Source organism: Nannizzia gypsea, genomic scaffold, assembly GCF_000150975.2.
Source record: "Nannizzia gypsea CBS 118893 supercont1.7 genomic scaffold, whole genome shotgun sequence".
Taxonomy (NCBI): Eukaryota; Fungi; Ascomycota; class Eurotiomycetes; order Onygenales; family Arthrodermataceae; genus Nannizzia; species Nannizzia gypsea.
In genome coordinates, this window is record NW_003345195.1 from 958,510 (window position 1) to 983,095 (window position 24,586).

The 24,586-nt window shown below is 48.8% G+C and overlaps 12 protein-coding genes across 12 annotated transcripts; 8 read left to right on the forward strand and 4 right to left on the reverse strand.

Annotated features, from left to right (window-relative positions):
- Window positions 1-81: 81 nt before the first annotated feature.
- Window positions 82-827, forward strand: MGYG_07661 (EF-hand superfamily Ca2+-modulated protein; the record flags this gene model as incomplete). The annotated part of the gene is made up of 3 exons (XM_003170371.1): window positions 82-91; window positions 121-382; window positions 464-827. The coding sequence occupies 3 exons, from the start codon at window positions 82-84 to the stop codon at window positions 825-827; spliced, it is 636 nt and encodes a 211-aa protein (XP_003170419.1).
- A 435-nt stretch (window positions 828-1,262) lies between these two features.
- Window positions 1,263-3,428, reverse strand: MGYG_07662 (hypothetical protein; the record flags this gene model as incomplete). Its single annotated transcript, XM_003170372.1, has 1 exon — window positions 1,263-3,428. The coding sequence occupies one exon, from the start codon at window positions 3,426-3,428 to the stop codon at window positions 1,263-1,265; it is 2,166 nt and encodes a 721-aa protein (XP_003170420.1).
- Window positions 3,429-3,836: 408 nt separating this feature from the next.
- MGYG_07663 (hypothetical protein) lies at window positions 3,837-4,475 on the forward strand (the record flags this gene model as incomplete). Its single annotated transcript, XM_003170373.1, has 3 exons — window positions 3,837-3,873; window positions 3,934-4,220; window positions 4,281-4,475. 3 exons carry the CDS (start codon window positions 3,837-3,839, stop codon window positions 4,473-4,475), a joined length of 519 nt encoding a protein of 172 aa, XP_003170421.1.
- A 32-nt stretch (window positions 4,476-4,507) lies between these two features.
- Window positions 4,508-7,394, reverse strand: MGYG_07664 (vacuolar protein sorting-associated protein; the record flags this gene model as incomplete). The annotated part of the gene is made up of 7 exons (XM_003170374.1): window positions 4,508-4,756; window positions 4,860-6,133; window positions 6,186-6,280; window positions 6,341-6,834; window positions 6,892-7,020; window positions 7,089-7,195; window positions 7,250-7,394. The coding sequence occupies 7 exons, from the start codon at window positions 7,392-7,394 to the stop codon at window positions 4,508-4,510; spliced, it is 2,493 nt and encodes an 830-aa protein (XP_003170422.1).
- A 1,079-nt stretch (window positions 7,395-8,473) lies between these two features.
- MGYG_07666 (hypothetical protein) lies at window positions 8,474-9,210 on the forward strand (the record flags this gene model as incomplete). Its single annotated transcript, XM_003170375.1, has 2 exons — window positions 8,474-8,598; window positions 8,634-9,210. The coding sequence occupies 2 exons, from the start codon at window positions 8,474-8,476 to the stop codon at window positions 9,208-9,210; spliced, it is 702 nt and encodes a 233-aa protein (XP_003170423.1).
- A 549-nt stretch (window positions 9,211-9,759) lies between these two features.
- Window positions 9,760-11,273, forward strand: MGYG_07667 (hypothetical protein; the record flags this gene model as incomplete). The annotated part of the gene is made up of 7 exons (XM_003170376.1): window positions 9,760-9,906; window positions 9,961-10,092; window positions 10,253-10,384; window positions 10,448-10,570; window positions 10,622-10,789; window positions 10,849-11,003; window positions 11,054-11,273. The coding sequence occupies 7 exons, from the start codon at window positions 9,760-9,762 to the stop codon at window positions 11,271-11,273; spliced, it is 1,077 nt and encodes a 358-aa protein (XP_003170424.1).
- Window positions 11,274-11,703: 430 nt separating this feature from the next.
- Window positions 11,704-12,850, forward strand: MGYG_07668 (hypothetical protein; the record flags this gene model as incomplete). The annotated part of the gene is made up of 2 exons (XM_003170377.1): window positions 11,704-11,952; window positions 12,047-12,850. 2 exons carry the CDS (start codon window positions 11,704-11,706, stop codon window positions 12,848-12,850), a joined length of 1,053 nt encoding a protein of 350 aa, XP_003170425.1.
- Window positions 12,851-13,476: 626 nt separating this feature from the next.
- MGYG_07669 (hypothetical protein) lies at window positions 13,477-14,911 on the reverse strand (the record flags this gene model as incomplete). The annotated part of the gene is made up of 4 exons (XM_003170378.1): window positions 13,477-13,882; window positions 13,965-14,527; window positions 14,588-14,729; window positions 14,805-14,911. 4 exons carry the CDS (start codon window positions 14,909-14,911, stop codon window positions 13,477-13,479), a joined length of 1,218 nt encoding a protein of 405 aa, XP_003170426.1.
- Window positions 14,912-15,882: 971 nt separating this feature from the next.
- Window positions 15,883-18,042, reverse strand: MGYG_07670 (RING finger protein; the record flags this gene model as incomplete). The annotated part of the gene is made up of 3 exons (XM_003170379.1): window positions 15,883-16,581; window positions 16,636-16,738; window positions 16,805-18,042. The coding sequence occupies 3 exons, from the start codon at window positions 18,040-18,042 to the stop codon at window positions 15,883-15,885; spliced, it is 2,040 nt and encodes a 679-aa protein (XP_003170427.1).
- Window positions 18,043-18,389: 347 nt separating this feature from the next.
- MGYG_09164 (hypothetical protein) lies at window positions 18,390-18,745 on the forward strand (the record flags this gene model as incomplete). Its single annotated transcript, XM_003170380.1, has 2 exons — window positions 18,390-18,608; window positions 18,653-18,745. The coding sequence occupies 2 exons, from the start codon at window positions 18,390-18,392 to the stop codon at window positions 18,743-18,745; spliced, it is 312 nt and encodes a 103-aa protein (XP_003170428.1).
- Window positions 18,746-19,091: 346 nt separating this feature from the next.
- On the forward strand, window positions 19,092-20,144 carry MGYG_07671 (hypothetical protein; the record flags this gene model as incomplete). The annotated part of the gene is made up of 5 exons (XM_003170381.1): window positions 19,092-19,130; window positions 19,350-19,405; window positions 19,458-19,658; window positions 19,759-19,818; window positions 19,982-20,144. The coding sequence occupies 5 exons, from the start codon at window positions 19,092-19,094 to the stop codon at window positions 20,142-20,144; spliced, it is 519 nt and encodes a 172-aa protein (XP_003170429.1).
- A 1,808-nt stretch (window positions 20,145-21,952) lies between these two features.
- MGYG_07672 (vacuolar protein 8) lies at window positions 21,953-24,090 on the forward strand (the record flags this gene model as incomplete). Its single annotated transcript, XM_003170382.1, has 7 exons — window positions 21,953-21,983; window positions 22,072-22,157; window positions 22,231-22,351; window positions 22,460-22,573; window positions 22,646-22,891; window positions 22,955-23,704; window positions 23,765-24,090. 7 exons carry the CDS (start codon window positions 21,953-21,955, stop codon window positions 24,088-24,090), a joined length of 1,674 nt encoding a protein of 557 aa, XP_003170430.1.
- Between the last annotated feature and the right edge of the window lie 496 nt (window positions 24,091-24,586).

Here is a 24,586-nt window from a genome sequence, read left to right on the forward strand (position 1 = left end):
GCTGGGCTAAGCTTTACATTATTGTAGACTTGAAGAGTTGACTGTCAAACAACCGCGACGCTCCCCAGACGGGAGGAGGTGATGAAGCATGGTACGCCAGCACTCTTCTCTACACCATAGAGGATGTTATTTTCTATAAGCGAATATTAACTAACTGGTGCGATACACAGCCTCCGAAACGTCGAGGTGCGGCAGCCTCGCCTGCAGGGCCTAAGGAGAAGAAACCACGGCTCTCGAAGCTCGCGAAGGAGAATAACATCACCAGTGAAGAAGAAGCCGAGATCAGAGAGGCTTTCCGCCTCTTCGCAGTGACTGATAATGAGGAGTATGCCTCAGAGAAAGAAGGTGTCATTGCGACCCGGGATGTGCGTCGGGCGTTGATGTGAGCTTCCGCCGCCATGGAGACGATTAATGTACAAACGCTGCATGGTTAATGGCTGCTGATATACCTTGGATTCAACAGAGCTCTAGGCCTCGCGCCAACAGATAACGCTGAGTTGAAGTCTATTATCTCTGCCGTCGATCCGGCGGGTGAAGGGTTCGTGATATACGAGTATTTCCTGTCCGTGGCAGCCCTGAAGCTGCATAACCGGAGTGAAGACTCAATATCAGCGGAAGTTGAGCATGCGTATGGCCTGTTTACGCGTGGAACGGAGGGACCCATACTTATGTCCCATCTAAGGGCTGTTGCAAAGAGCTTGAAGGAGGATGTGAGTGAGGATCTGTTGAAGGATATGATTAGAGCAGCCAATGGAGGGGATGGGATACAGTCGGGTGTTACCATTGAGCAGTTTAAAGATGTCATGAAGAGGGCTGGTGTATTTTGAGCGACGAGTATGTAATATTTGGCTGAGAAGAGACAGGTGTATACACATGGAAAGAATTGACGGTGGTGAAAAGATAGTGTTTACTTGAAGTTGTCACTTTAGTTATACATATGGATGGCAGGCTGTCTCTGGTTCGTAGCTATGAATCAGACGTAGTTTCTGGAGAACAGTATATACTAATATTGAACGAAAAGAAACTACCCGCCAAACAGCTCCGTCTTAACTGCTTATTTCCGGCTGGTGTCATGCAGAATAGCACATATCATACAAAATGAAACGCCATGCCAGAAAACGCGCCAAAAGAACAAAAAATAGCAAATAGGGAATGAACCAACGCCGTTGCCATGATGATCCTGGGTATCATTAGGTAAAAGAGAGCCTTCGGGATATATACCGGAATCCCATTGGCATATATTCCTTGAAGCCTCGACTCCACTATAATGCTTTTATTAGCCGTGGTACCGAGGAGGCACTTGGGTTCTCATGCGAGTCAATATTTGGGCCGTTCGACGTTTTCATGGGAGTAGCCAGTTGCTGGGGTTTGTTAGTGGTAGTCAGCTCCTCATTTGTGATAATAGAGGACTGGCTGCTGTCTTCAGAAAAGCTCGAGTTTTGAGACGATATGGAATCAGTGTTCCTAGACCAGTCGGGTTCAACTACCGGGGATTCTGCGGAACTTTCGGGCTTGTGTAATACTTCTTCAAGTGGAATCCCGTCTTCAGCCACCTGCGATTCACTAATGGATTGCGTTTCTCTACCGGGAACCGCTTGGGAGATACTCCTGTGAATTTCAGGGGATGGCTCTACAAGTTCATAACAGAGCATGAATACTCCTCCTTGGCCGAGAACGCTCCTTTCGCTGACCAAGCTGACATCCTCGTCACTCAATCTGAACCAATGTTCCTTTTTCTCCTTAATTCCATCAGCCTCAACGATTGACTGGGGAACTTCAATAGGGAATGACTCGACAGGATATTTTCGGTAACATATGTAGTGGCCGTTCTCATGGCGTCCGTGATGTGTGACTACAGCTTGCAGCTCATACCTTCTATCGAAACCGTTTATCTCACTGTCTGGTCGAGGAAGCATCGACTCGGAAGGATTTATACCCCAAGTTTCGACGATTTCTTCCTTGGAGCTGCTGTCTGTTGGCATGGTACCCAAGCACCACTCATCTAGTTCCAAACACTTTGGGAACCTCACATCCGCATAGTTCTTCCTTAGTGTGCCCGTCATTTCGTCAAATACACTGCGATTGACATGTATAATTAAAGATTTTGGTGGTCGTGCAATTACCGCCTGCTTCGATTTCGTCGACGAGACATGATTGCGCGAGGTAATGTGACATTTTTCCTTCAATGTCTTTTCACTAAAATCGTCATTTTGAAGTGATTCAAGTACCGCATTTAGCCTAGATTCAGCATTCCTTCTCAACGCTTCGTTTAGCTTTGCGGAGTCTGTTTCTTCTGATCCTTCCACCGGATCGATTTTGCTTAGTAGCTGTTCAAGCTGCGCCTGGGTCCGTAGTAATGTACATTTGGCGCACTCCACGCCCTCAATAGTTTCTAAGCTGGTATAGTCGTCAAGGCAATCCCTGATATCGTATTCCCATTTATTGCCCAGGGTAACCGTCAGGCAATTAAATGGAATAAGCGAGAGGCCATCAGTCCAGCCACATTCCATACACCCCACTCTCTGAGCGAGTAGACCCTCCAGCGGGCTACAGTAAGGTACTATGCTCCGATCTGTATCTGGCTCATCGGAGGTTGTCTGGTCACCCGGGGTCAATGGAGGACTTGGTAGGGTAACTTCGGCGCGGCGACCAGTATCCCGAGCTATTTTGAGGCCGATATCACTCGTAACCCCCTTTGATGCCCCACGAATCTCTTTATCTACTTGGTCCGCGATGATGGAAAAGTATTCCTGGGCGTCCTGCTGCTGCCAGCTGCACATAGACTTGAGTTCTGCAGGTAACCACAACTTCTGCCCGGCATTTTCAGGGTCGTTAAGTTTGTCGATGATCACTCTCAGTGCAATATGTGTAGAAAGGGGATGGCGATGCCCCAGATTTTGAATGTTTGCCCCCAAAAACTCCCGTAATGAGCGAAGGGAAGCTAGGCCTTGAATTATGGAATTCTGGTAGCAGGAGTTATCCCAGTTTCCAAGGCCCGCAGGGTAGACATCGTTAGACCCCAGTAGGACACTGCTAAGGCTGGAATACGCTCTTGACCGCGGAAGCAGCGGGATAATGGAATTTGCGCCGTGGCCGATGATTCTCTGCATTGCCTGACTCTTCTCGTATAAGTTCCGGTAAGCAGGATGAGCCTCCCCTGAAGCTGGGTTATTCTTTGTTCTGTCTTTATCCAAAGCAGCCACAAGACGCGACGGTGTCGAGTAGACGATGATCTTCCAGGCCAGCCGAGGGAAAAAGTACGGCGAGATGCCGAAGGAGTAGAGGAGGAAGTAGACGGACGCTAGAGAAACGAGAGCGTATATCAAGGAAGACCTGTCGTCGGCGTGTCTAGAAGGACGACCATGGTGGTTTCCGTGTATGACGGATTGCTTTCTGCGAGGGTAGTGGTAACCCGGGTAAGAGTTCATAGTTGTATTTCACAGGATGCGACGTCGGCCTTCGAGGGGAGATGCACAGGCGCGACTGTCATTAGCCGGCATAATCTTGATGTCTCAGACGGTGTCTTGAATCTCGCATCAAGCATCTTTCTGCAGTCCGATAAGCTGGTCGGCTGCTGTTGTCATGGGGATTCTTCCTCGCTGTCGAGGTGTTTGATGGCGCAAGTCGTTAACCAAAATAATTATTTAATTAGTTTAAAAAGTTGCGTCACTGGTCTTTCTGCCTAGCCGGGATTTTTTTTTTTTTATTTTAATTTTAATTTTTCCCCCACACAGACTGAGTGAAGAAGATAGAGAGACGGAGAGAGGCGCATTACTATCAATACCGAAGGTGTGAGAGAAATATATTTTGTACAACGGAGAACTAGACTGGCCAGAATGGCGAAAACACCTAAACTGAAGTCCAATGCTAGATGTAAGTGGCTTTTACCCTTTCTATTAGTTAGTGAAGCTGTCAGCTAACAAAACCAAACAGCAAAATCTGTACACTCTCGAGCAGCAAGACGAGAGGTTTCTCCGTCTGTAAACATTGACAAGTCATTGACTTCAATTCCGCGAGCAGAGAGGACCAGCACATCGGTTCCAGCTGTCCTTGGAACCCAGCATAACTCTGGAGTGTCAAAGAAGGGCAAGAAACCGAAATCAAGAGCCCAACGACTCCGGCAGGAAAAGGGCTTGGAACGCGCAGAGGTTGTTCTTGATAAACGAGAGAAGAAAGTTAATAAGAGTGTTCGCAAGTTCTCTGGCGTCAGAGCTCGAAAGGTAAGGAATGGCAGAACCCTTATATTATGGAATAGAATCTAAACTGAGATTATACGGTAGGCAACATGGGATGATTTAAACAAGAAAATAAGCCGCGCCCCAGAAAAGGAGAAAGAAGAAACCAAAGATATAGATATTGATGACATAGACGAGATGGAGGCCGAAACAACGGTTCCTGCACCTCAGGCTTCGATACATATCCCAACGGAAGCAGTGGAGCCGACCGGACCTGAGCTTGACGAGGACATCACCTAAATTTGCTAAGCCGACAACATGCATTTAATACTTCACCTCTTTGGCCTCAATTGGTTGATCATGCGATCAATTTCTAGCACCGAATTGCCGGAAATGCGAGTTCGAAGGCTCTCAAGAGCCTTCAGGTCCTTTGCCTTCAAAGCCTCTTCACCGGCCCTAGTCACCATTCCGCACTTCATCCACATCTCGATCCGCTCAGACACCGTCAACGATGCACATTTGGGGATGAACACGGATGCAAGCTTTGTGTTTCCTGCCCCTAGAATTTCGTTGTAGAAGGGCTATCCATGTTATAAAGTTAGCAACTAGCCGGGGAAAGTTGACAAAGGAAAGAAAATTAAAGTGAAGCAGAGGAAAACTGCTTCAGCAGAATAGCTAGCTTACCTCCCAACCTATTGGGGACTTCCTGTTCTTGCTCAGGTCCTCAAGTTCACCCCAATCTCTTTTCGCAACGAGACCTCTCAAGCGCAACCACCAATAGGTCTTTTCCGGCACCTTAAAATCATTTTGGATTTTAATGGCTCGTTTTCCATATCCAGAACGAATTAGTCTGTAGATGGTTTCATTGACACTCAAACCCGTGAACAAATCATTATTGTCTGCAAGGTCTTTATCTAGCCCGTCCTGCATTTTCAGGAGATATGCTGCATCATTTAGCGATTTGAGTTGTGCCTGAATAGCCGTATCTTTGGAATCTGACAGCAACCTTGCGGCAACACGCAGTTTGTCAGTTTTATTGTGTAGATCCGTCTGTTTCAAGGCATCCCGAAGATGGATGTTTGAGCCATCTATCACCCTATCATCCTGGTAATATAGATCCTTTAATAGCTCTTCATCTTGATACCTCGCGGATGCCTCAACTAAAGCCGAAGCCACGGGTCGGTTATTCAATGTCCGGAAAAAGGTAGCTAGGGGAAGTTTGCGTTTAAGCTGAAGAAGGACAAATAGGATGAGGTCTGTGTCTCCGCTCTCGGTTGCCTTATCGAGTGCGAGAGTGTCTTCTTCCATGCTGAGAAGTAATGGGACTTGTTTCCCAGCGCGTGGCTCGTGGTTTAGTAGCTGTGTTGCTAAATGTGATCTGCCTTCCTCGTGAGCTGATCGTGCTATGGATTCAAAGGATATTCCTTGTTTTCCCTGAAGTCTCTGTACAACTATCTGGCAAATTGAATCATCGTCTTCTGTGGACGACCTGACTTTCTGAATTGCCCAGTGAACGAAGATCCTGTCGGCAGGAAGGTGTAGATACTCAGAAACACGTATGGCGAGAAGGTATTCCCGGCGATTTATCAGGCGTTCAATGAGCTTCTCTGGCGTAAGCCGCATGTACTGTTCGTACGAGATTGGTAGGCCAATTTTATAGTCCCGGACAGCGTTTAAGACACGGAGCTTTTCACACATATCAACAAACTCATCGCTGTTGTAAAGTTCTAGGATGGATTTCCCAAAGGATGCTGCCTTGAGCAACTGCTTTTGCCAATAAGCGTTGAATTCGTACCCGGCAGCCCGTACGCATGTATCTACAGCCTCGACTAAACTGGTACGTATTCTCTGAATATTCTCGTCCGCGGCAGATGATTTCCTTTCAAGCTGCTCAACAGAGTCAAGCAAAACGGAAGCTGGCGCACTCGACCCGAGCCGGAAAACTTCCTCGGTGGCATCTGGTTTGTATTAGTATATCCGGCTCAATAAAATTAATCGTTAGTGGCATACCAGGAACTTTATGCAGAAACTCGCACACATCGTTTGTTAAAATTCTAATCCCATCAATATCTGGAATTATGTGGACTTGGCCATCATAAAAATGCCTTTGAGATATTCACATGTCAGAATCGACCGGGAGAATAAACAGGTATAGAGAGTAATACTTCACCGCAGCACCGTTTGGTCCAACCATATGGACTTCGTCTTCCCAAGCAAGGACAACCGCATCGTTCCCACACCAAGTCACGGAGCCGGGGGGAGTTCTGGCGTGTGAGTCGTATTCACTGAACTTGTTCTGGAAATCACTACTAACAACCCACAACTTTCCATCCCCAGTGAACAGGGCCACAAAAAGCCCATTTGGTGATACGCTAACATGTTTGAAGGGTCCATTCTGTAGCATGCGGTCCTCAGAGTCGGCTGCATCCACAACGTAGATAGTCTTGTCTATTGCAAGTAGGACTTCAACTGACCGGGAAAGGGTATAGGTAGGGGGTATCAACGACCATGAGTTAATCTCGCCTTCTGGAGATTGCGCTAGTAACTTCGGGCGTGGTTCGTCATAGTGAGATACTGCAACGAGTTGGTTATTTGACAACAACGCAACAAATCCCGTAGTCCAAAATCGGCACCCAACTACACCATATTCCTCGGCTACCTAGGAATTGGTCAACACGATATAAACAGCTGAGAAATAGATGTACCATCTACTCACGGATCCTAGCGAGAATGGTGTAAAGTCTCCACTGAGGCCATAGTAGCAACGAACAGTACCATCTTCAGTGACAGCCAACAATCTCTCGTCGTCGGACCATCCCAAACCACGAATGGACCCATGATCCCACTACAACAATATCAGCTCTCTTTCAGAATAAGAAATAAAAAAATCAATGAAATGAAATAGACTCTTACATTTATCCGACAAATACGTTGCCCTGAGCAGGAATAAATGTCAATACTTGATTTTGATGTCTGAGCATCCCTGTATCGTTGCAGCCTTCGTTCGTCCCTGTGGAGAGCTATAGGTCAAGTGAGAATATGTCCTCGATAGCAAGTATCCATAAGGGGAATACCTATAGCGCCGCCGTATGGAGCACCCACGGCAATATAATTCTCTAGCTCAATATCCTCATCAAACACGGCATCATAGATCCGAGACTTTCTATAAAACTGGTCTCCAACTCTTTCCCAGTCAGCAAGGGGGTTCGGTGGTGTCATCTTTCAACTGCATTCATAGCTTTGTCGAGATTAGGCCGCACGCTTCCTGGCGGATAAACAACTGTTCAGTAATCGAGGTTCTGATTCAAGCACCCCGAGTTGATATCTTTGCTTGATGATTCTTGTTTTATCTCCATATCGTTGACGTCGAAAGGACGTCGGCTATTTTACTAGTGGTAATTAATTTGGTATTAGGTACATTACGGAGTATAAATACACAACGTCGCCCAACTTCGACTTCATCGTCGACGCTTGCCCTACAAAGTGACAAGATCCCGCTAACTCATATCTAATAAGTATATTGAGCATGTCTGGTACCGTTATCAGGCTGCTGCACAAAGCATTTCGCCCACCAGCTCTTCCCAAACACCCAGCGCGGAGTCACCTTCGTTCGAGTCGCTTAAATTATCTATACAAGGGTTATGTGAGAGATAGTCCTTTATTTAATGAAACTCCCCTTGAGGTTCGCCGAATTACTCTTATAACTTGTTCAGAGGTCATCTTGTGTATACGGCCTTAATATACGGCCATCCAAGGATGCCTTTAGCAAAACGCAGATTGGATCCAGAGTTGCATGAACAACATTCTTATTTTGGGTCTCTTTCAACCCAAAGCCGTATAGAAAATAAACGAAGACGCGGGAGATAGCAGTGGCAAAGCTCAGTGTGCCATCGAGGGACTATAGGCTAGTCAATTCAAAACCCTGGGGCGGAATGCCTTACAACGACAGTTGCCATGATCCGGATAATTTGCACATGTGCAACTCCCAGTGGGGCGTAGTACGCGAAATACTGGACTCTTGCTTCATTGGTGTTATGGGCTAGCTATTGTATGCCGACGGGCGTCAGTAACAATATCTAACTTTCCTAAAGCCATGGATGGTACTCAATTAGAGGTAACGTTTCTCCTGCTAGTTATACCGATTCTGATTTTCCACAACCTACCCTAGCACTTCTCTTAAAAGTCTATTAAAATAAATATCAGAGTCGTCCAAACTGCGTCATATCTTAACAACCTCTCTATTGTGCTGACACCCTACAATTTAGTTGCATAAAACATCAATATTCTAGTTACTCATAATGCCTCGTTTGGGTGGGACATCAAAGCCGCATTGTGTTGCTCCTTCTTCTTCGAGCCTATTGATCGGACTTCCCGAGGGAACACCACAGATCAAATACACCAATATGGGAAAGTTAGGCTCATGGTAGAAGGATGTTGTAAAGATAATTCGGAAAGCAGCTTTCTTATCGTAGTAGGCGTACCTTCTACTATCCTCCAAGACTATGATACAGAATATCCCAACAGAGGGCCACTTCTCTCTGCGAACATACGGGAAGGAATTTTAATACTTAAAACGAAGGCTAAAGCACCCCACGAGATTCTCGCCCACAGGCTTGCCTTCTATTTAATGATAGGGATATCAAATATGAGCCTTGAAGATGAGATAGACGGCACTGGAACCGCCCGTTTTACCAATAGGACAGGAACTTTCGTCAAGCAGCCAGATGCTAGCTTTACACCGGACGGTCGAGAATGGCCTATTCTTGTGGTTGAGACAGGCCTGTCAGAAAAGGGGAGCAAGCTCGCTATAGATGCGAGAAGATGGCTAGAATCAGAAGGGTCCGAACCCAAGGTTGCCATCACAGCCTATATTGACCAAACCGGTCCTCAAATCACCTTTGATAAATGGGAACACGAATCAGAGCCACAGCGAGTGACTCACTCATCCACACTACGTGGCGATATTGTGGAGAAAGTCATTGTGATCCGCCATAATGGGATCACCGAAGTAGCTGGTGATATGACTATCCTTTAAGAAGCTCGCCGGTCGCCCAAGGAAAGATAATACCGCCGAGACCGATATCATAATCACTAAGGCCAACTTTGCTAGTATTTGCAACTGTGTCTGGAAGGCCCAAAAGTTTATATAATGCATGTTTGGGGCCTGCTTTCAATCAGTAAACCTACCCCGGTGAGACTGGACGGAAGAATTATGGGCATTTTGTTGGGATATTCCACTTTAGCTAGACTCCCACACATTACCCAATGATACCTTGGGGCATTAGGCCTTTTTTTCCCTTGTGGTCCAACGCATTTCGAAGTGAGAATAAGCTCTAGCTTTAAGGAAGTGGTGGCCCAAGCTCCACGGACAGGAATATATTTATTCCAGCCACATGGCTTACAGTTATTGTCATCCATTAGAGTTTATTGTTTATTACTTGGAACCTTGTTAACTATATCATCACGTGCTAGATTGTGTTTGGGAGATCAACATCCTCCAAGGAAGGCGAAACCAACAACAGCTTTATTTATTTAACTAATCATCCCAACATTCTCCAGGGACTTAATTTGTGTTTTGGACACAATGGATACCCGTGCAGATATAAGTAAAAAGGTTGAAGATCTTACGGATCTCGAGTTTGCCATTTTACTTTGCTTAATCGCCAAAGAAAATTGCCTGATTGATACCCCATCGAGCACATTGGATGACCTTGTCAAAGAACTGATATTGGTAGGTATCCTACATATTGTGACGTGCTACAGGCATGCTTACAGAGAACACTAGATATCTCGAGAAATATTTGGGCTGTCCTATGCTGTTATTGACTGCGCAGCCGACACTTCTTTTGAAGAGTTCAACACAACCATCTTGGAACATAGGCGTCGGCAATCCGAGCCACTCCGCAGAGAAGAAAATGTTTCAAAGGCAAGACATAACAAGTTAAGCTGCGATATCATACCTTTTTTTCTCCTCACACTCTCATGATGCACCGTTTCCCCTTCTAAACTACCAAACGTCCGAAATAATGCAGCCACCTCTACGACCAATAAGATAATTAATTTTAACACTGATATAGATTATTGAAGTTGCCCAACGCGATTATGCCAATATTTCTACAAATGGCCATGACAGACGAGAAACCGTGAACGTTATCATTGCCAAAAATTTTGACCGCATCTCACAGAGTATACAAGTACAAACGCTAGAGGTATTATTCACTCACACTTTAGATGTTAAGTTCTGTTCAAAGCTAATCGTAAATTGTTCACAGATGATACGCTCCCGACGAGTTTATATCAAAGCTACTACATACAATGTTCCGAACAATTTCATATTTATACCAATCCTTTCCTCTGACACACGAGAACTATCGTCTCGATTAAACAACCACTTAGTATGTTACTTTCTTACGTAGGTGTTAGGATGCCGCTCACACAGGACCTAGAATGAGCACATATCCATTTCTCACTACCATGATCCATCCGTTGGCCTTGTAAATCTAGAAGGTGACGGTAGTTCCTTGGCTGATGAGAGAGGATCCCTATCTTCCGCTGTTTGGAATTCATCCTACTCAGCCCAGTTGGCAGATAAAGCCACATTAATTTCGGAAGAGGTATGTATACCAAATAAAACCACTGAACCTGCAAAGTTGTGCTAATCCCCTAGACATAGAACATTGACTATTTAAGGGGTTTGATTCCCAGAGTGACAGTATCCACTGAGGTATACTGCTACATTGAAAATATTATCAATTTTCTTAGGTTCAATCGGGCCATATTTTGCGGAATAACGGCCCCAGCTACACGCCAGTTTCACAAGATAGTCAAGTAAGTTTGATTCTAACTTGGGTCTTCTCGAAAGCTCATGATTCGGATAGATGCCTTGCAGCACTTCATGGAGTTGACTACATCCCACCTTCCCTTGTGGCTTTGGCAGCAATGAAGATATACCGCCATCGTATCTCGGTTGCAAAACCCGAGGACGATCGCAGTATGATGTACGGGAGCGATATTAATGCTGTTGAGAAGATCCTGTCGTCTGCAACTCCAGAAAGCATAATCGAAGACGTATTGGCTGAAGTCGAAGCACCATTGTGAATAGGTCTATGCCCTTTGTTAGTGCTACTGTCTTTATACCTTCCCTTTTACAGGTGCAACTACTCGACAGTCACAACTTCCGATAAAACGAACAACCCCAGCTCAGAAAGCGCGATGGTGGCGTTGTTTTGTACAATGAACCAACACTGACTGCTGCCTAAGCGGGTTGATCTTTCACGGCCACTCTATATTCGCTTTCCGTACGCGTTTATTATAATTCTGGCCACACATATCATCCTCTCTTACTTTGGTGTTTTGCCTCATACTTCTACTTGTCACAGCCACTGAGGAGGGGCAAATCTAACATATATCCCTCCCTAACTCAAACATAATTGCCACGAGCTGCCTGGACTTCGACCATCATAGCCAATAGCTACTAAATCTGTGAACTGGGAAATATTGAACGCGCGTGCGCAGAGACATTCTTTTCATGGCTACAGCCTCACATTCGCGTCTAGGCCCACTGTCACGCAAACGAAAGGCCAGTCAAAGTCCAGACAAGAATATGAGAGACACAAAAGCCGCAAAGCTAAAACAGTTGAAGGATGCTCTCGAGGAGTTGGACGAGGCCGAGCTGGATCAGCGTCCAGAGTTCAATTCGATAGGCGACGTTCGCCGCTACAACATGGCTATTTTTGGTCCTGCGAGGTATGATGAACTGGGGAACCCAGCTTTCTACGTACGTACTCATATCTCTCTTTTGATAGCTAAACAGATGATATGCTTTAGCATGAATATGGTACTTTATACTCACAGCGCGTTGATATATCCAGTTCCCCGATATTTGCTTTGATAGCTATTTCAGCTGCTTGCCGAGCGGGCTTCACTCGGGTAATAAACCCCGATATAAATATCAACTTCCACGAATGCTCCTTCTTATGCACATATGGCTTGTTCAGCTGGGGGACGGGGAGTTAAGAACGATTAATAATATCCAACGAGCGCACACATTCTGGATTTCAATGGGATTAAAGACTTGGGAAGGGCGAACGTATGGTTACTACCAGAACTGGATACCTGATGCTATTTGGAGGCTGCGATCTGATATCCTTTGGATATGTGGTCATGGAAAACGAAACCGTGAATCGCGCCTAGGTCCAGTAACGAGAGCCCAGTTCCCCCTATTGTCAGAAGGCATGAAACGGTGCAAGGCGCGGCATGAAAACTTTCTCAAAAGAGAGAAACAGGCAAAGGATGAATCTAAGAAGACCATAGAGCACCAATCAATGAAAAATCTGTGCTCTCGGGTAGTAGGCGAGTTAACTGAAGACGGTCCTTCTGAGCCTAAATCCCCGGGAAATAAGACGGAAAACGCTATCAACGAAGCAGACAATAAGCCACGTATTGCCTACTCAGGCCGAGTTACTCAGTCAAGGCATGCAATGACAATGGAGATGCAAGTACAGGAAGAAGAGTCTCCATACACATCATTGAGCGAGATTGATACTCCATCATCCTGGGAATCATCATCCTCACAACACCCGCCGGTGGATCTATATGGCCATGCAATGAGAGTGGACCGGGATTCCTTGCCACTTGTATCTAGGAGCAAGGGAAAGTATTCAGCTCATAGGTAGCTTGCATGGGGCACTCATCGCTGTTACCACCATGTTCTTTCTTTTAACATAGTTGCAAAACAAGATTCGCTCCAACAAATTGGTGTCCCTGTTCGTTAGGCTTGGGAGTTGGACAGGATATATGAGTGTATGATTCTAACTTTAGTTTATGGGGGGTATCTGGACAACTACATAGGTAGCTGCATACAGTGCTATGGCACTGTTTTACTACATTCCCCCCATATCATTACCCATATCATATCTCCATGTATTGTTATTGCTCTTCCCCCATAGATATGCCTGAATACCAATCACAAACAAGCGGGGCCGCAAAGGTGTAACGGGTATATCAAGAGCCCATTTGGTTCTAGTAGATATGTTCATTCTGCTTGAAGGATATCGAGCGGTTTGCTAAAAACGATGTGATGTACAACTGAGCGAAAGAGAGGGATATATAAACAGAGAGCAATGACAAACTGACCACCGGCTGAGACTTGGGGCATCAATACATGTATGAGCGAGGGAGAAAAGCAGGGAAAATTCTTCAGGATGAAAGACAGTCTAAAGCCACGGATATATCAAAACGAGAGGCATGCTTAAATCAAGAAAGGAGCAAAAGCAAACCAAAGAGCAAGATGCTTGAAAAACTAACCCCTGATAAACATCTCTCGAGGGACAAAACTTCCATTGCTGACTCCGTTATGGGTACCGTTATGGGTTCCATTGCGAGCGCCGTTGGTAGTACCGTTACGAGCGCCGTTCCTGGCACCGTTGGTAGCTGAACCGTCGCCATCGACAGGCAGGTCGTTCAACTTCTTCCACTCGTTAAGGATAGCTTCGATCTCGACCCGTTCGTCCTCGACGATGGCATCCATCTTGATGTCATTCTTGTCGTAACCAAAGGGATCTTCGAGCTGAGAGCCAATGCCCTCGATACCGTACAGTGTAAAAATGACTAGACAGACAATGGGAACTGCCCACCAGCCCATATCGTCTACCATTGCAAAGGGAAGAACACAGCCGAACAAAGCCAGGACTTGCTTTTGATGAATCCTATGATACAAGTTAGTTGTCTGGAGTGTTTTCCTCGCGCAAACCGGAGTAAAAGAGAGTGTGTTAAGAGAAGGAAACTCACAAGTGAGCGACGGGAATGGGGGTCAGTTTGATCGTTTCCATCTTCCCGTATGCATCGATCATGGCGCTGACCTGGTTGCCGAGCTGGTTGGCAGCAGGCGGATCGAACCAGCCTCGCTTCGCGCCTCGCTGGATGAACGCTTCGACGGGGAAGGTCAATTGAAGCGGCAGTCCGAGGCCGTCTGCCTCATGAGCCTGGAATCCGGCAGGCAGCAGGCTAAGGAACTCCTGCTTGGGGCCGCCAGCTTCCTGTCGCAGAACGGCATCGGCAATCATGTTTGGGTTGGAGACGGATCCCCATTCTGTGCTCCATTCCGCGCGCAGATAGCACTTGACGGCGTACGGAAAGGCGATGAGCAGACGGATCGTGCGTTCGATATCCTGCTTTTCAGCGTCCGAGAGAGGGCCATTGGGGTTTCGACATGAGACAAGGATGGTCCGGGTGAGGTTGCGAAGCGCGGTGGTGATCGTGGTCAGACAGTTGCGGCCGTCCCAGAAGCGATTGTAGGAGGTCTGGTTGCGGAAGACGAGGATGAGACCGACGACGATGGACAGCGAAGGGATCTAGGGCGAACGATTAACATCCAGGCTGGCTGCAGGGAAGAAGCATTGCTCTCAACGTACGATCGTCGGTGGAACGCCCACGGTATCAAATACATGCTTATCGAGTACGACAACTAGGACGGTGAAGATGGCATGGCAGAGCACCGGCACCAGGATGGCTCCATGGATGGCTCCCTTGATGAACCGCAGAACCAGAGGCCATCTATTATCCCCATTCATTCATCTATGCATTAGAAACGGGCGCCTGGGAAAGGGGGTTTGGTATATGGGGCGGTACCTCCGTGGTTTGGTGCGATGGGACAGCCTGAAGGGATGGGTAGGCTGGCGGCCATGGTGCCTGGCGCCGTTCTCCTGCGCTGCGCTGCCTGTGGTATCTACCGGCATGGTGAAGGATTCGATGTCTCTGTCGCCGACAAACTACAGGATACGGATACAGACGAGGACGAGAACTCTCGGTACCTCGAGCGACGGGCAAGACGGGCGGACGGGCGAGGTCACTTTCTCTCGCGCAGCCCCTGAGCCTGAACCCGAACCCGAACCTGACCCAAGCGGCACCTAGTTAATCAACTAACGAAGCGGACGCAAAGCAAAAAAGAAACGAGATAATGACAGGAATAGAACTAGTTGGAAGAAGGATGCCGCTCGGGCTGGTCGAAGGTGATAGTTATACTTATAATAACAGGACATCCCCCCTGTCTCGGCTTCTCCCGTCTAACTATGTACAAATATATACGCGTTTCCATGTGGGGGACGGGTCGAAGGGCCTGCCTTCAGGGGCTGTTTCAGGTGGGACTCAGCGGGACATTTAATAGTTAAAGTCAAGCAGTAGAGGCCAAATCACACAGGAGGACTGAGAGTCGGTTGAGGTGTGTCTATGGAGAAGCGATTACGTTGACGATGGCGATGTTAGAGGTTAAGTACGGTGTGTTTGGGTATGTATAAAGTGTCACCCCCTTGAGAGCAGATCATTGGTGTACTCCAGAGTTATCCAAGAGAAGTGAAGAGAGACAGAAGAAGAAAAAGCAATAATAAAGATACGACATGATGTAATAATCGCAGGGAATCTTTTGAGCTGCGGCGGGGAATCAAGAGAAGGATAGTATGGACAAGACGATTAGATGAAGGACAAAGGAGAAGTAAGCAAAGAATGGAGTATCAAAAGAAAGAAGGAGGCCGATTGGCGAAGATGCCATGGGAGTAAGAAGTCGCTCAAAACGCCGATGAGAGGGGGGAATAAGTAGTAAGTTGATAAGATGGAAGAGAAATCGTCGAACAGGGAGACAGATGCCAGCCAAAACAAGGGAGATGAAGATGGAGAAATGCAAGAAAGAGAGAGGCTGTAGGAAAGTCCGGGTTTAGAGCCGCCCGGCACGGCCGTCGAGGGCTAGGAGTCCTGTATCGTTTCGTGGTGTTAGGGGATCTTCAACGTATATCGTGTCTCGGTTTGCTCTGTCCGGCACCCTCCTTCTGCCCATACCTGTTCGAGTATTCGAGTTTGGAGATAATATGTCGATGTTCTGACTGCGGTGGACGTCGTTTGAATGAGCGCCTAATGGTTGCTCTACGGCCGGGTGGAAGACGTCTCCGTCCGGGCCGTCTGATGGGTCATGCTCCGGCTCCGGCTCCGGTTCAGGGTCAGATTCGAGGGTCATATTCCCTGTAGCAGTTGCGAGGGGCCCGTCAGTTTCTGTGTGTGTATAGACAATGGGCGGGGCTGAGCTTGAGTTGTTGGCTGTATGCGTTCGGGAAGTAGTGTTGGTAGTGGTTGTGTTATTTTCTAGAGGCTGAGGTGGGTAACGTTGCTGTTGCTGTTGCGGTTGCTGTTGTGGTTGCTGTGGTTGTTGCGGCTGCTGCTGCGGCTGGGTATTAGGGGAAGGATTGATTTTTTCTTCATATGGGTCGTTTGAGTCGTCTACTTCTGCGTTCAAATCTGTGTACGCTCGGCAGTTTGGACATTGGAACATGGGATATTCAGGAGAGTGTATTAGCCGGCGGATGCATTTGTAGTGCCAGACATGGGCACAGGCAGCCATGAACAGGCACTGGTATGGACGCTGTGTGCTGGTTAGATGCAACGTATATAAAGAACCGATACAGGTCAGACTCACCAAAACAGAGCCGAGACATATGGAGCATTCCCTGCAGCCTTCGTAGTCTGTGGCATCCATAGAGCCCTTTCCAAGATTAGTGATAAGAGCTTCCGTGTTTTTACTATAAATTTCGTTAGCAATGAAAACAGAAGAAGAGAGAGGAAGACAGAGAGAGAGAGAAGCATACTTGAACTGGTTTGCTCTCTGCTGCCACATCCTGTTGCATTCTATGCGGATGCGCACACATCTAAAAATGAGCTCTTCACCGCCTCTAAAGTCGATCCCTAGCTGTACGATATCACCATCCCGCACTGCATACTGTCTGGACGGTACATTAGGCTGACTGAGACGCATATGGTTGAGAAAGGTGCCCGAGGAGCTCCCGACATCCTTGATATGCCACTGCCCGCCGATAAAGGAGAACTCGCAGTGTTTCCGGCTGACGACCTTGGATTTGAAGCCGACGGGAGCAGAGGACGATCCCGCGGCACCTTCAGCGGGTATGCCCTCACGCTCAGAGTACCGGCCGACTTTTATAATGGCTGATTCGTCTGTGATGGTTCGTGTCATGGGAGCGAAGGGGAGCGAGGGCCTGGAGTTCTGGTGGGGGTCTTGATAGGCGAAGAAACGGATGATGGACTGCTGATCCTGGTGTTGCTGGTCGGGCGAGTTTGACGCAGACATCGACGTCTCAGTCGAGTCTCCCGTGCCCGAGGAGGAGTGGCCGTTCTGGGATGTAGAATGGTGGGCGGTGGAAGAGGTCGTCGGCTGGTCCGGTGCTCTGCCGCTGCCGCTGTTACTGGTGTCCGCGGCGGCGATGGCGGCGGCGGAGGGAGAAATAGGCGAAGAAGCGGCCGCGCCCACGACGACGGACGCCATGTTCAGGGCCTGGGCCATGGTGTAGCTTGTGGTATCCTGCGAGAGAGAGGCCTGCTGGTGTCTGCGAGACCGAAAGCCTGCCTCCGCTAGCTGCTCTGGCCTGTCCTCCGACGTCGAGGACTCACTGCTCTCAGCGTCAGAGCGACTGAAGACGCTGTACCGCTGCGACGAGGACTCGAGCTCCGCCGAGGCGCTGCGGTCCAGCTCAGCATGCAACAGATCGGAGTTTTCCTGTTGCTGAAGCGACGATCTGTGGTCGTGGTCGTCGCCGTCGTGGATGTCGTGGTTGTGTTGATGTTGGTGGTGATGGTGATGGTTTGGCTCTCCGTCTTCTTCTCCTTCTGGGGCCGCGGGAAGATGAGAAGAGCCCCGGCCAACGACCCAGCTAAGCCGCTTGCGATACGAACGGTGGTTAGCGGACGCTGAGGAGCCTTGGACAGGCCCGTTGGACTGTGTCTGCGGCCGTCGCTGGCTCAGACGGCGCAGTCTGCTTCCAAACGACGGCGTGGAAGTCGACGGGCAGGTCGGCGGCGCGGCGGTGGTCATGGAGGGACTGGAGGTCAGTAGCAGCCGGTCAGCAACAAGCGGACGTAAGAGACTGACGGACAGCTTTCTAGTTACAGGGACGATGCCATGCTTACCCGAATGGACGCAGCCTGGGAAAAGAGGAGGAAGAAGAAGAGGCGAAATATAAGAAATGCAACCCAAGGTGCCGGCCGCGGATGATAGCTAATAATGGATATAATATATGGGAAGGAGATATATATATATCAAGCAGAGCCGGGTGCTGGAACCAGTCTACCCTCTGGCCGTATAGATATAACAGCTGCTCGCTTGCTTGCTGCTTGCTATGATGGAATATCTTGTTTGCCAGGATGTATGGCCCGGCCTTGATGGAAGACAAGCAACGGAGATGGCGACGACAAAGACGAAGAAGACAAGAAGAAGATGAGAAGAAGAATAAGAATAAGAAGAATAAGACGAGAAAGACGAGACGAAGCGATGTCGACTTCGCCTCCAAGCCGTCTGTCTACCCTACAGGACTACTCGCTATCTCCTACCTACGCCCAACAACGCCGCCGCTGGTGGCACGACCAAACCTCCAGCCGCTAGTTAGCTGCATCAGAACGACTAAACTCGAGGCTAACGGCGCAAGGAGGAGGTCCCGTGTGCCCTTGCTGCTATTAATTATTTCGCTTGGGAGGCTGGCGGACTAGTTGGAGGTCCGCAGCAGCGTCTGTGTCTGTGACCAGCTCCTCCTACTGCAAGCTCTTCTGCTTCTTCTGCTTCTTCTTCGTACTCTTGGGTTTCAGGTTTCAGGTTCGTCCAGGGGGGAGGGAGGGTGGATAACAAGCAAGAACCAGCGAGCCAGGCGCAGCAAGGTGTTGATAGCCGGGGGTACGGAAGGCCAGAGAGCAAGAGGAAGAGAGAGACGCAAGAAAAACACGCAGCAGACCTTCCAGCGAGATGCCCAATTGCTCTCTCACCTCCAGTCTTGGTGGACCTTTTGGGGGGTGACGGAGAGAGTTATTGCTTTTTCAGCTGCTTTCTTTTTGATCTTCACTGCATTATTACGAGGGAAGACAGGCTGATGGATGTACGATGGCGATGGAGACGATGCAGCCGTGGCCGATGTACGGAGCAGCTGTTTAATTATTGGACAAGGCCGGCGTTGCGGTGCTGAAGATGGGAAGCTCATCTTCATACTTCAACATCAACTATCGAACCCCCTAAAACTACGGAGTCTGACCAAACGAAAGCCGGCCCGGACTCTCAAGAACCGACCCGGAGATACGATACAGTTTTTGGTGGCCGCCAGATGAACAACTAACTCAAATAATCGCTGTCTGCAGCGCATCGGGTCTGCATATCGCCTGCACATCGATGCCCGTTCAGCTGAAATGCCAATGTCTGCTCGAGCTACCCTGGCCTGGCTGACTCGGGCTGTCGAGGCCTTGCAGGGCTCCATCTTCAGTCGTTCGTCCGTATCCGGAGCACTCCGAAGCTGCAAAGTCAACCCGCTTTTATATACGGAGTAAGTACGGGTTACGGATTGAGCGGGAGGGCCGTCTTAAAGGAGACAGACAGGGAGGCAGACGGACGGGCCAGAGATCCAGACAGACAGCGAGCCTTGCGCAAGTTGCACTCCTACGCGGATCTCCGTACGGAACACACACACCCAGGGCGATCATCATCGACAGGACAGCCCTTGCTCTTTTCTTTTTTGTATGCTGTGCTCTCACTCTTGAACTATGTATGCAGCGGCGGATGGTTGCATGGAGCAACATCTCGGGGCTGGGTCCAACTGGTAACTCATACTCCGTACGTATATGAAATCGGTGTGGGCAGTCGATGTGATGGGATAGCTAGGGGTCTGTTTCAGCCTTATGGGCCTCTTGCCAGAAACATTCCGTATAACCTCAGGTCGCAGGGAGAACAGGAGCTGGAGAACGGGAGGAGAAAATAAAATGAATCTGACACCCAGGGCAGAGGGACCAGACCAAGACGCAGGTACGGAGAATTTAATCGGTGGCTTAACAGGAGATTTTGTCTTCAGCGGGATTCAAGAGAAGAGGAGGAAGAAGAAGAAGGTTATAAAAAAAGGCACTCCTCAGGCCGTCTTCAAGGTACACATGTACGATGACTGACTCTAGATATACGACATGCTGGTGGCTATCTCGTTATAACGACAACGCTGTCCATACGGAGTTACTACCAACACGAATCCAACGTCCAACTGCCGCGGCACGACACAACGTCCCTGCATGCTGTGTCTCTCTGTACGTCAGTATATCGCTGTTTATGCATGCAGGCAAGCAAGTTATGTACCTTATGATGAGCATAGCCAGGGGCCCGACTTACGCCATCAGCATCATCTGACCAACTCACGCCTGACCCTTCAAGGGTTTCTTAAAATTCTGCTTAATTCCCATATGATGCTGCCTCTGCTTCCGCATCCCGGCCAGCGCCACCCTGCAGACCTTTTATCGACTGGGCCTGCCATTGGCCTGCCATGACGAGCTTGCAATGGACAAGAGAGAGAGACGCACCCTGGCCATCCAGCTGCATGATCGATAATATGCTTAAATCGGCCGTTTTCCATCAGATTTACTCCAGACAAGCATCAGGGGATGTCGAAACTTTTCCCAACGCTGGTCAAACCACGGAGAATGGGGTAAATGTCGTTCTGATCCATCATGGCTTGAGCCCGTCGATGTCACGATCTCGATGACCTACGGCGCAAAATGAGCTGTCGACTCCAGACTCGAGCTTGGAGGCTTGGACGGAGCAAGGGGAGGGCTGAGAGCTTCCTCCAATGAGGATGAAGGCGAAACTGCCTGCCATTTCACTGCCAGGACATTGGCGAGACAGGAAACGACAGAGTAATCCGTAGCGACTGACTGCTGACTTACATAGTTACTCGCAGTGAGCAATGCTGATCTACGGTGCATATGTAGAACTAGAGCAAGCCTGAGAGAGCGTGGAAGCGTGGAAACTGTCATGGCCTGGTTACTTGCATCTCGTAGATCGACTTTCCCCTTTCTATCACCTTTCTTGATCATCATCTTCTTCTCTTCTTCTTTTCGTATCTACTCCGTACGTCTTCGTCGCCGTCTTTTTATATCCCCTTCAAGTCGAACCTTATTCGTAATTACCATTATTACCGCATCCCGAAGAGTAAACTAAGTAACATCCCGGTATTTCAAATACGCTTCCCAGCCACAGAAATAAAGAAGAACAAGAGAAGACGAGAAGAAGACGAAAAGGAGAGAAGAAAGAGTCGAAGATAACAAGCAAGAGACGAGCAAGAAGAGTAAAATAAGAGGAAGAAGAGGAAGAGGAAGACGCCGCCAGCAGAGGAAGAGAGCGTCCTGGCTGCACCGCCGCAGGAAGCAAAGACTCGACCTGCTGCTGCCGCCTGTGGCTTTCTTCATCACAAGGCCTGCTGCTGCTGCTGCGTTGCTTCTTCTCTCCGGCTTTCCTATTTATTCTTCTGGCTGTCTTTCTTCCCTCGCCTGCTTTCTCCTGCTTTGCCTCTGCCCGTGGACGACCTCGCCTGTCGCGTCGCCTTCTTTCTCGCAATAGCCAATCGAGCTCTCGCTGTCCCTGCGTCTGGCGACTCCGTACGCTCTTCGTCCGACCTGCCGAGCTGCTGCCGCGAAAAGAGAGAGAAACAGACCACGCAGACCAAGCAAGCAGAGCAAACAAGAGCCCTCTCTCCCTGTCTCCCCAAGGTAAAACTAGTTGTTAGTTAAGCCGGCGTTAGTCCCAGCTAGCTGCCTCGGGGGCTTGGGTAGGTTAAGTTAACTAAGCTGGACTGTCGAACGTCAAAAACCACAACATCAAACAAACAACATCGACCTCCAACCACCGGCCAACAGCCACCGCCCACGACAACACCAAGGACTACTACGGCCGCTGCAGGCTACGACAGAGCGAGAGAGCCGCGGGAAGAATGGGAAATGCATGTCTTTCCTGCCTCACAGGTACTTCTCTGACCTCGTCTCCCCCCGTTTGGTGCCACCGTCCGTCCGTTTGCTGACCTGGCGGCTCCCCGTCGGAATACACGAACAGGTCGATCGAGGGACAGCCTCTACGAACCAATCATCGCAGACAGTGAACGCGAAGCTGTAGCAGACCTCTTACAGTATCTGGAGAACGTACGTCGTCCTCTGCTCCCTCTCCTCGTCGCGCTGTCGGCGCCCGGTTGCTGAAACTTGCTGTTGTCCGCAGCGAAATGAGACAGACTTCTTTACCGGCGAGCCCCTTCGGGCACTCAGCACCCTGGTCTACTCGGACAACGTCGACCTCCAGCGAAGTGCCAGTCTGACCTTTGCCGAGATAACAGAGCGAGGTGAGCTCCCAGAGCGCGGCAAACATAATATATATATAAATAAAACCAAAAGAAGGACGGGAGAAAGGGAGGGGCCCCGCTTTGGCTAATCCATCGGTGCTTCGATAGATGTCCGCGAGGTCGACCGAGATACGCTAGAACCCATACTCTTCCTGCTTGAGAGCCCAGATATCGAGGTCCAGCGGGCTGCCAGTGCTGCCCTGGGTAACCTTGCCGTCAACAGTACGTCTTTTCCTTTTGCCTTCTTGCTTCGTCCCTATGGGCGTCGAAAGCTAAATTTCTTTCTTTCCCCAGCCGAGAACAAGGTGTCGATAGTCATGCTGGGAGGTCTTGCTCCTTTGATCCGGCAGATGATGTCTACCAACGTCGAGGTGCAGTGCAACGCCGTCGGCTGTATCACTAACCTAGCTACCCATGAGGAAAACAAGGCAAAGATAGCTGGCTCAGGAGCTTTGGGCCCGCTTACCAGACTCGCCAGATCCAAGGACATGCGTGTGCAAAGAAATGCGACTGGCGCTCTCCTCAACATGACTCACTCGGGTATGTATCCATGTCGGACATACCCTGGTTTTGTTTTCCATCCCTGCTAACGTTGCTATACAGATGAAAACAGGCAGCAGCTGGTGCTAGCCGGCGCAATACCCATTCTCGTCCAACTGCTTACCTCACCAGATGTTGACGTCCAGTACTACTGCACTACTGCTCTGAGCAACATTGCTGTTGATGCCCTAAACCGGAAGAAGCTTGCGCAGACGGAGTCGCGCCTCGTACAGTCTCTAGTGCAGCTCATGGACTCGTCTACGCCCAAAGTACAATGCCAGGCAGCTCTGGCGCTCAGAAACTTAGCCTCAGACGACAAGTATCAACTAGAGATTGTCCGTGCTAGAGGACTGCCGCCACTGCTTCGGTTGCTGCAGTCCTCTTACCTTCCGCTCATCCTCTCCGCGGTGGCGTGCATTCGCAACATATCCATACACCCAAACAACGAGTCGCCTATCATAGACGCCGGTTTCCTCAAGCCACTAGTTGACCTTCTTGGCTCTATTGACAACGAAGAGATCCAGTGCCACGCCATATCCACTCTGCGTAATCTTGCTGCAAGCTCCGACAGAAATAAGGAGCTAGTCTTGGAAGCCGGTGCCGTCCAGAAATGCAAGGAGCTTGTTCTACAAGTGCCACTGACCGTCCAGTCGGAGATGACGGCCGCTATCGCCGTCTTGGCATTGAGTGACGACCTCAAGAGCCGTCTTTTGAAACTTGGAGTCTTTGAAGTACTTATCCCTCTAACTGCTTCTGAAAGCATCGAGGTCCAAGGCAACAGTGCCGCCGCCTTGGGCAATTTATCATCAAAAGGTACGTCATCATGCCTCCTATTGTATATCTATCCGTATTAATTACTAATTTTGTAATTAGTTGGTGACTACTCTATCTTCGTTCGAGATTGGACCGAACCCAACGGCGGACTTCACGGCTATCTAAACAGGTTCCTAGCCAGTGGAGACCCTACATTCCAACATATCGCAATTTGGACCCTCCTACAGCTGATTGAGTCTGAAGATAAACGACTTATTGGCTTCATCACTCGCTCAGAGGATATAATACAGCTAGTACGCACGATCGCAAACAAGAACCTCGAGTCCGACGACGAGGGTGAGGATGCTGAAGAAGGCACTGCCGAAGTTATCGCCCTTGCACAGCGATCCCTGGAACTACTCGGCTTCGACTCCAAGCATAGCTGACATTCTTAGCTGTCCCACCTCACCTACTGATGCCCACCACTAATGACCCCATTTCTGACGTTCACGGCGGCCTACTTTCTATATTGTCCGCCTTGTCCTCTCACCCTTGATCGGGCGCTCTTATACATACCTGCCATACCTGCTGACTTCCACGTCGCTTTTCCCATTATATTCCATTTTTACTGTTTTGTGGCTTATTCTCTATCATTTACTTCCCGCTTTATTATTTCTTTTTCTTTTGTCGTTTTTATTTCCTTTGTGAATACTCATTTAATCGTGGCAAGGAGTCCAGGCGTTTCGGGGACGGTTCTTCTGAAAACAACCTCCTTTCTCTCATTCCCTTTTTTATTTCCTTCCTTGTCTCTTCTATTTGTCCTACCCTGCATTGCCTTTTTCCACTTGTTTTTCGTCTCCATTTATATAAGACTGTTTCCAATATACTTTTTTAACACCCTCTCTCTCTACTTTCGCCGCGAACCTCCTCCCCATCCACTCC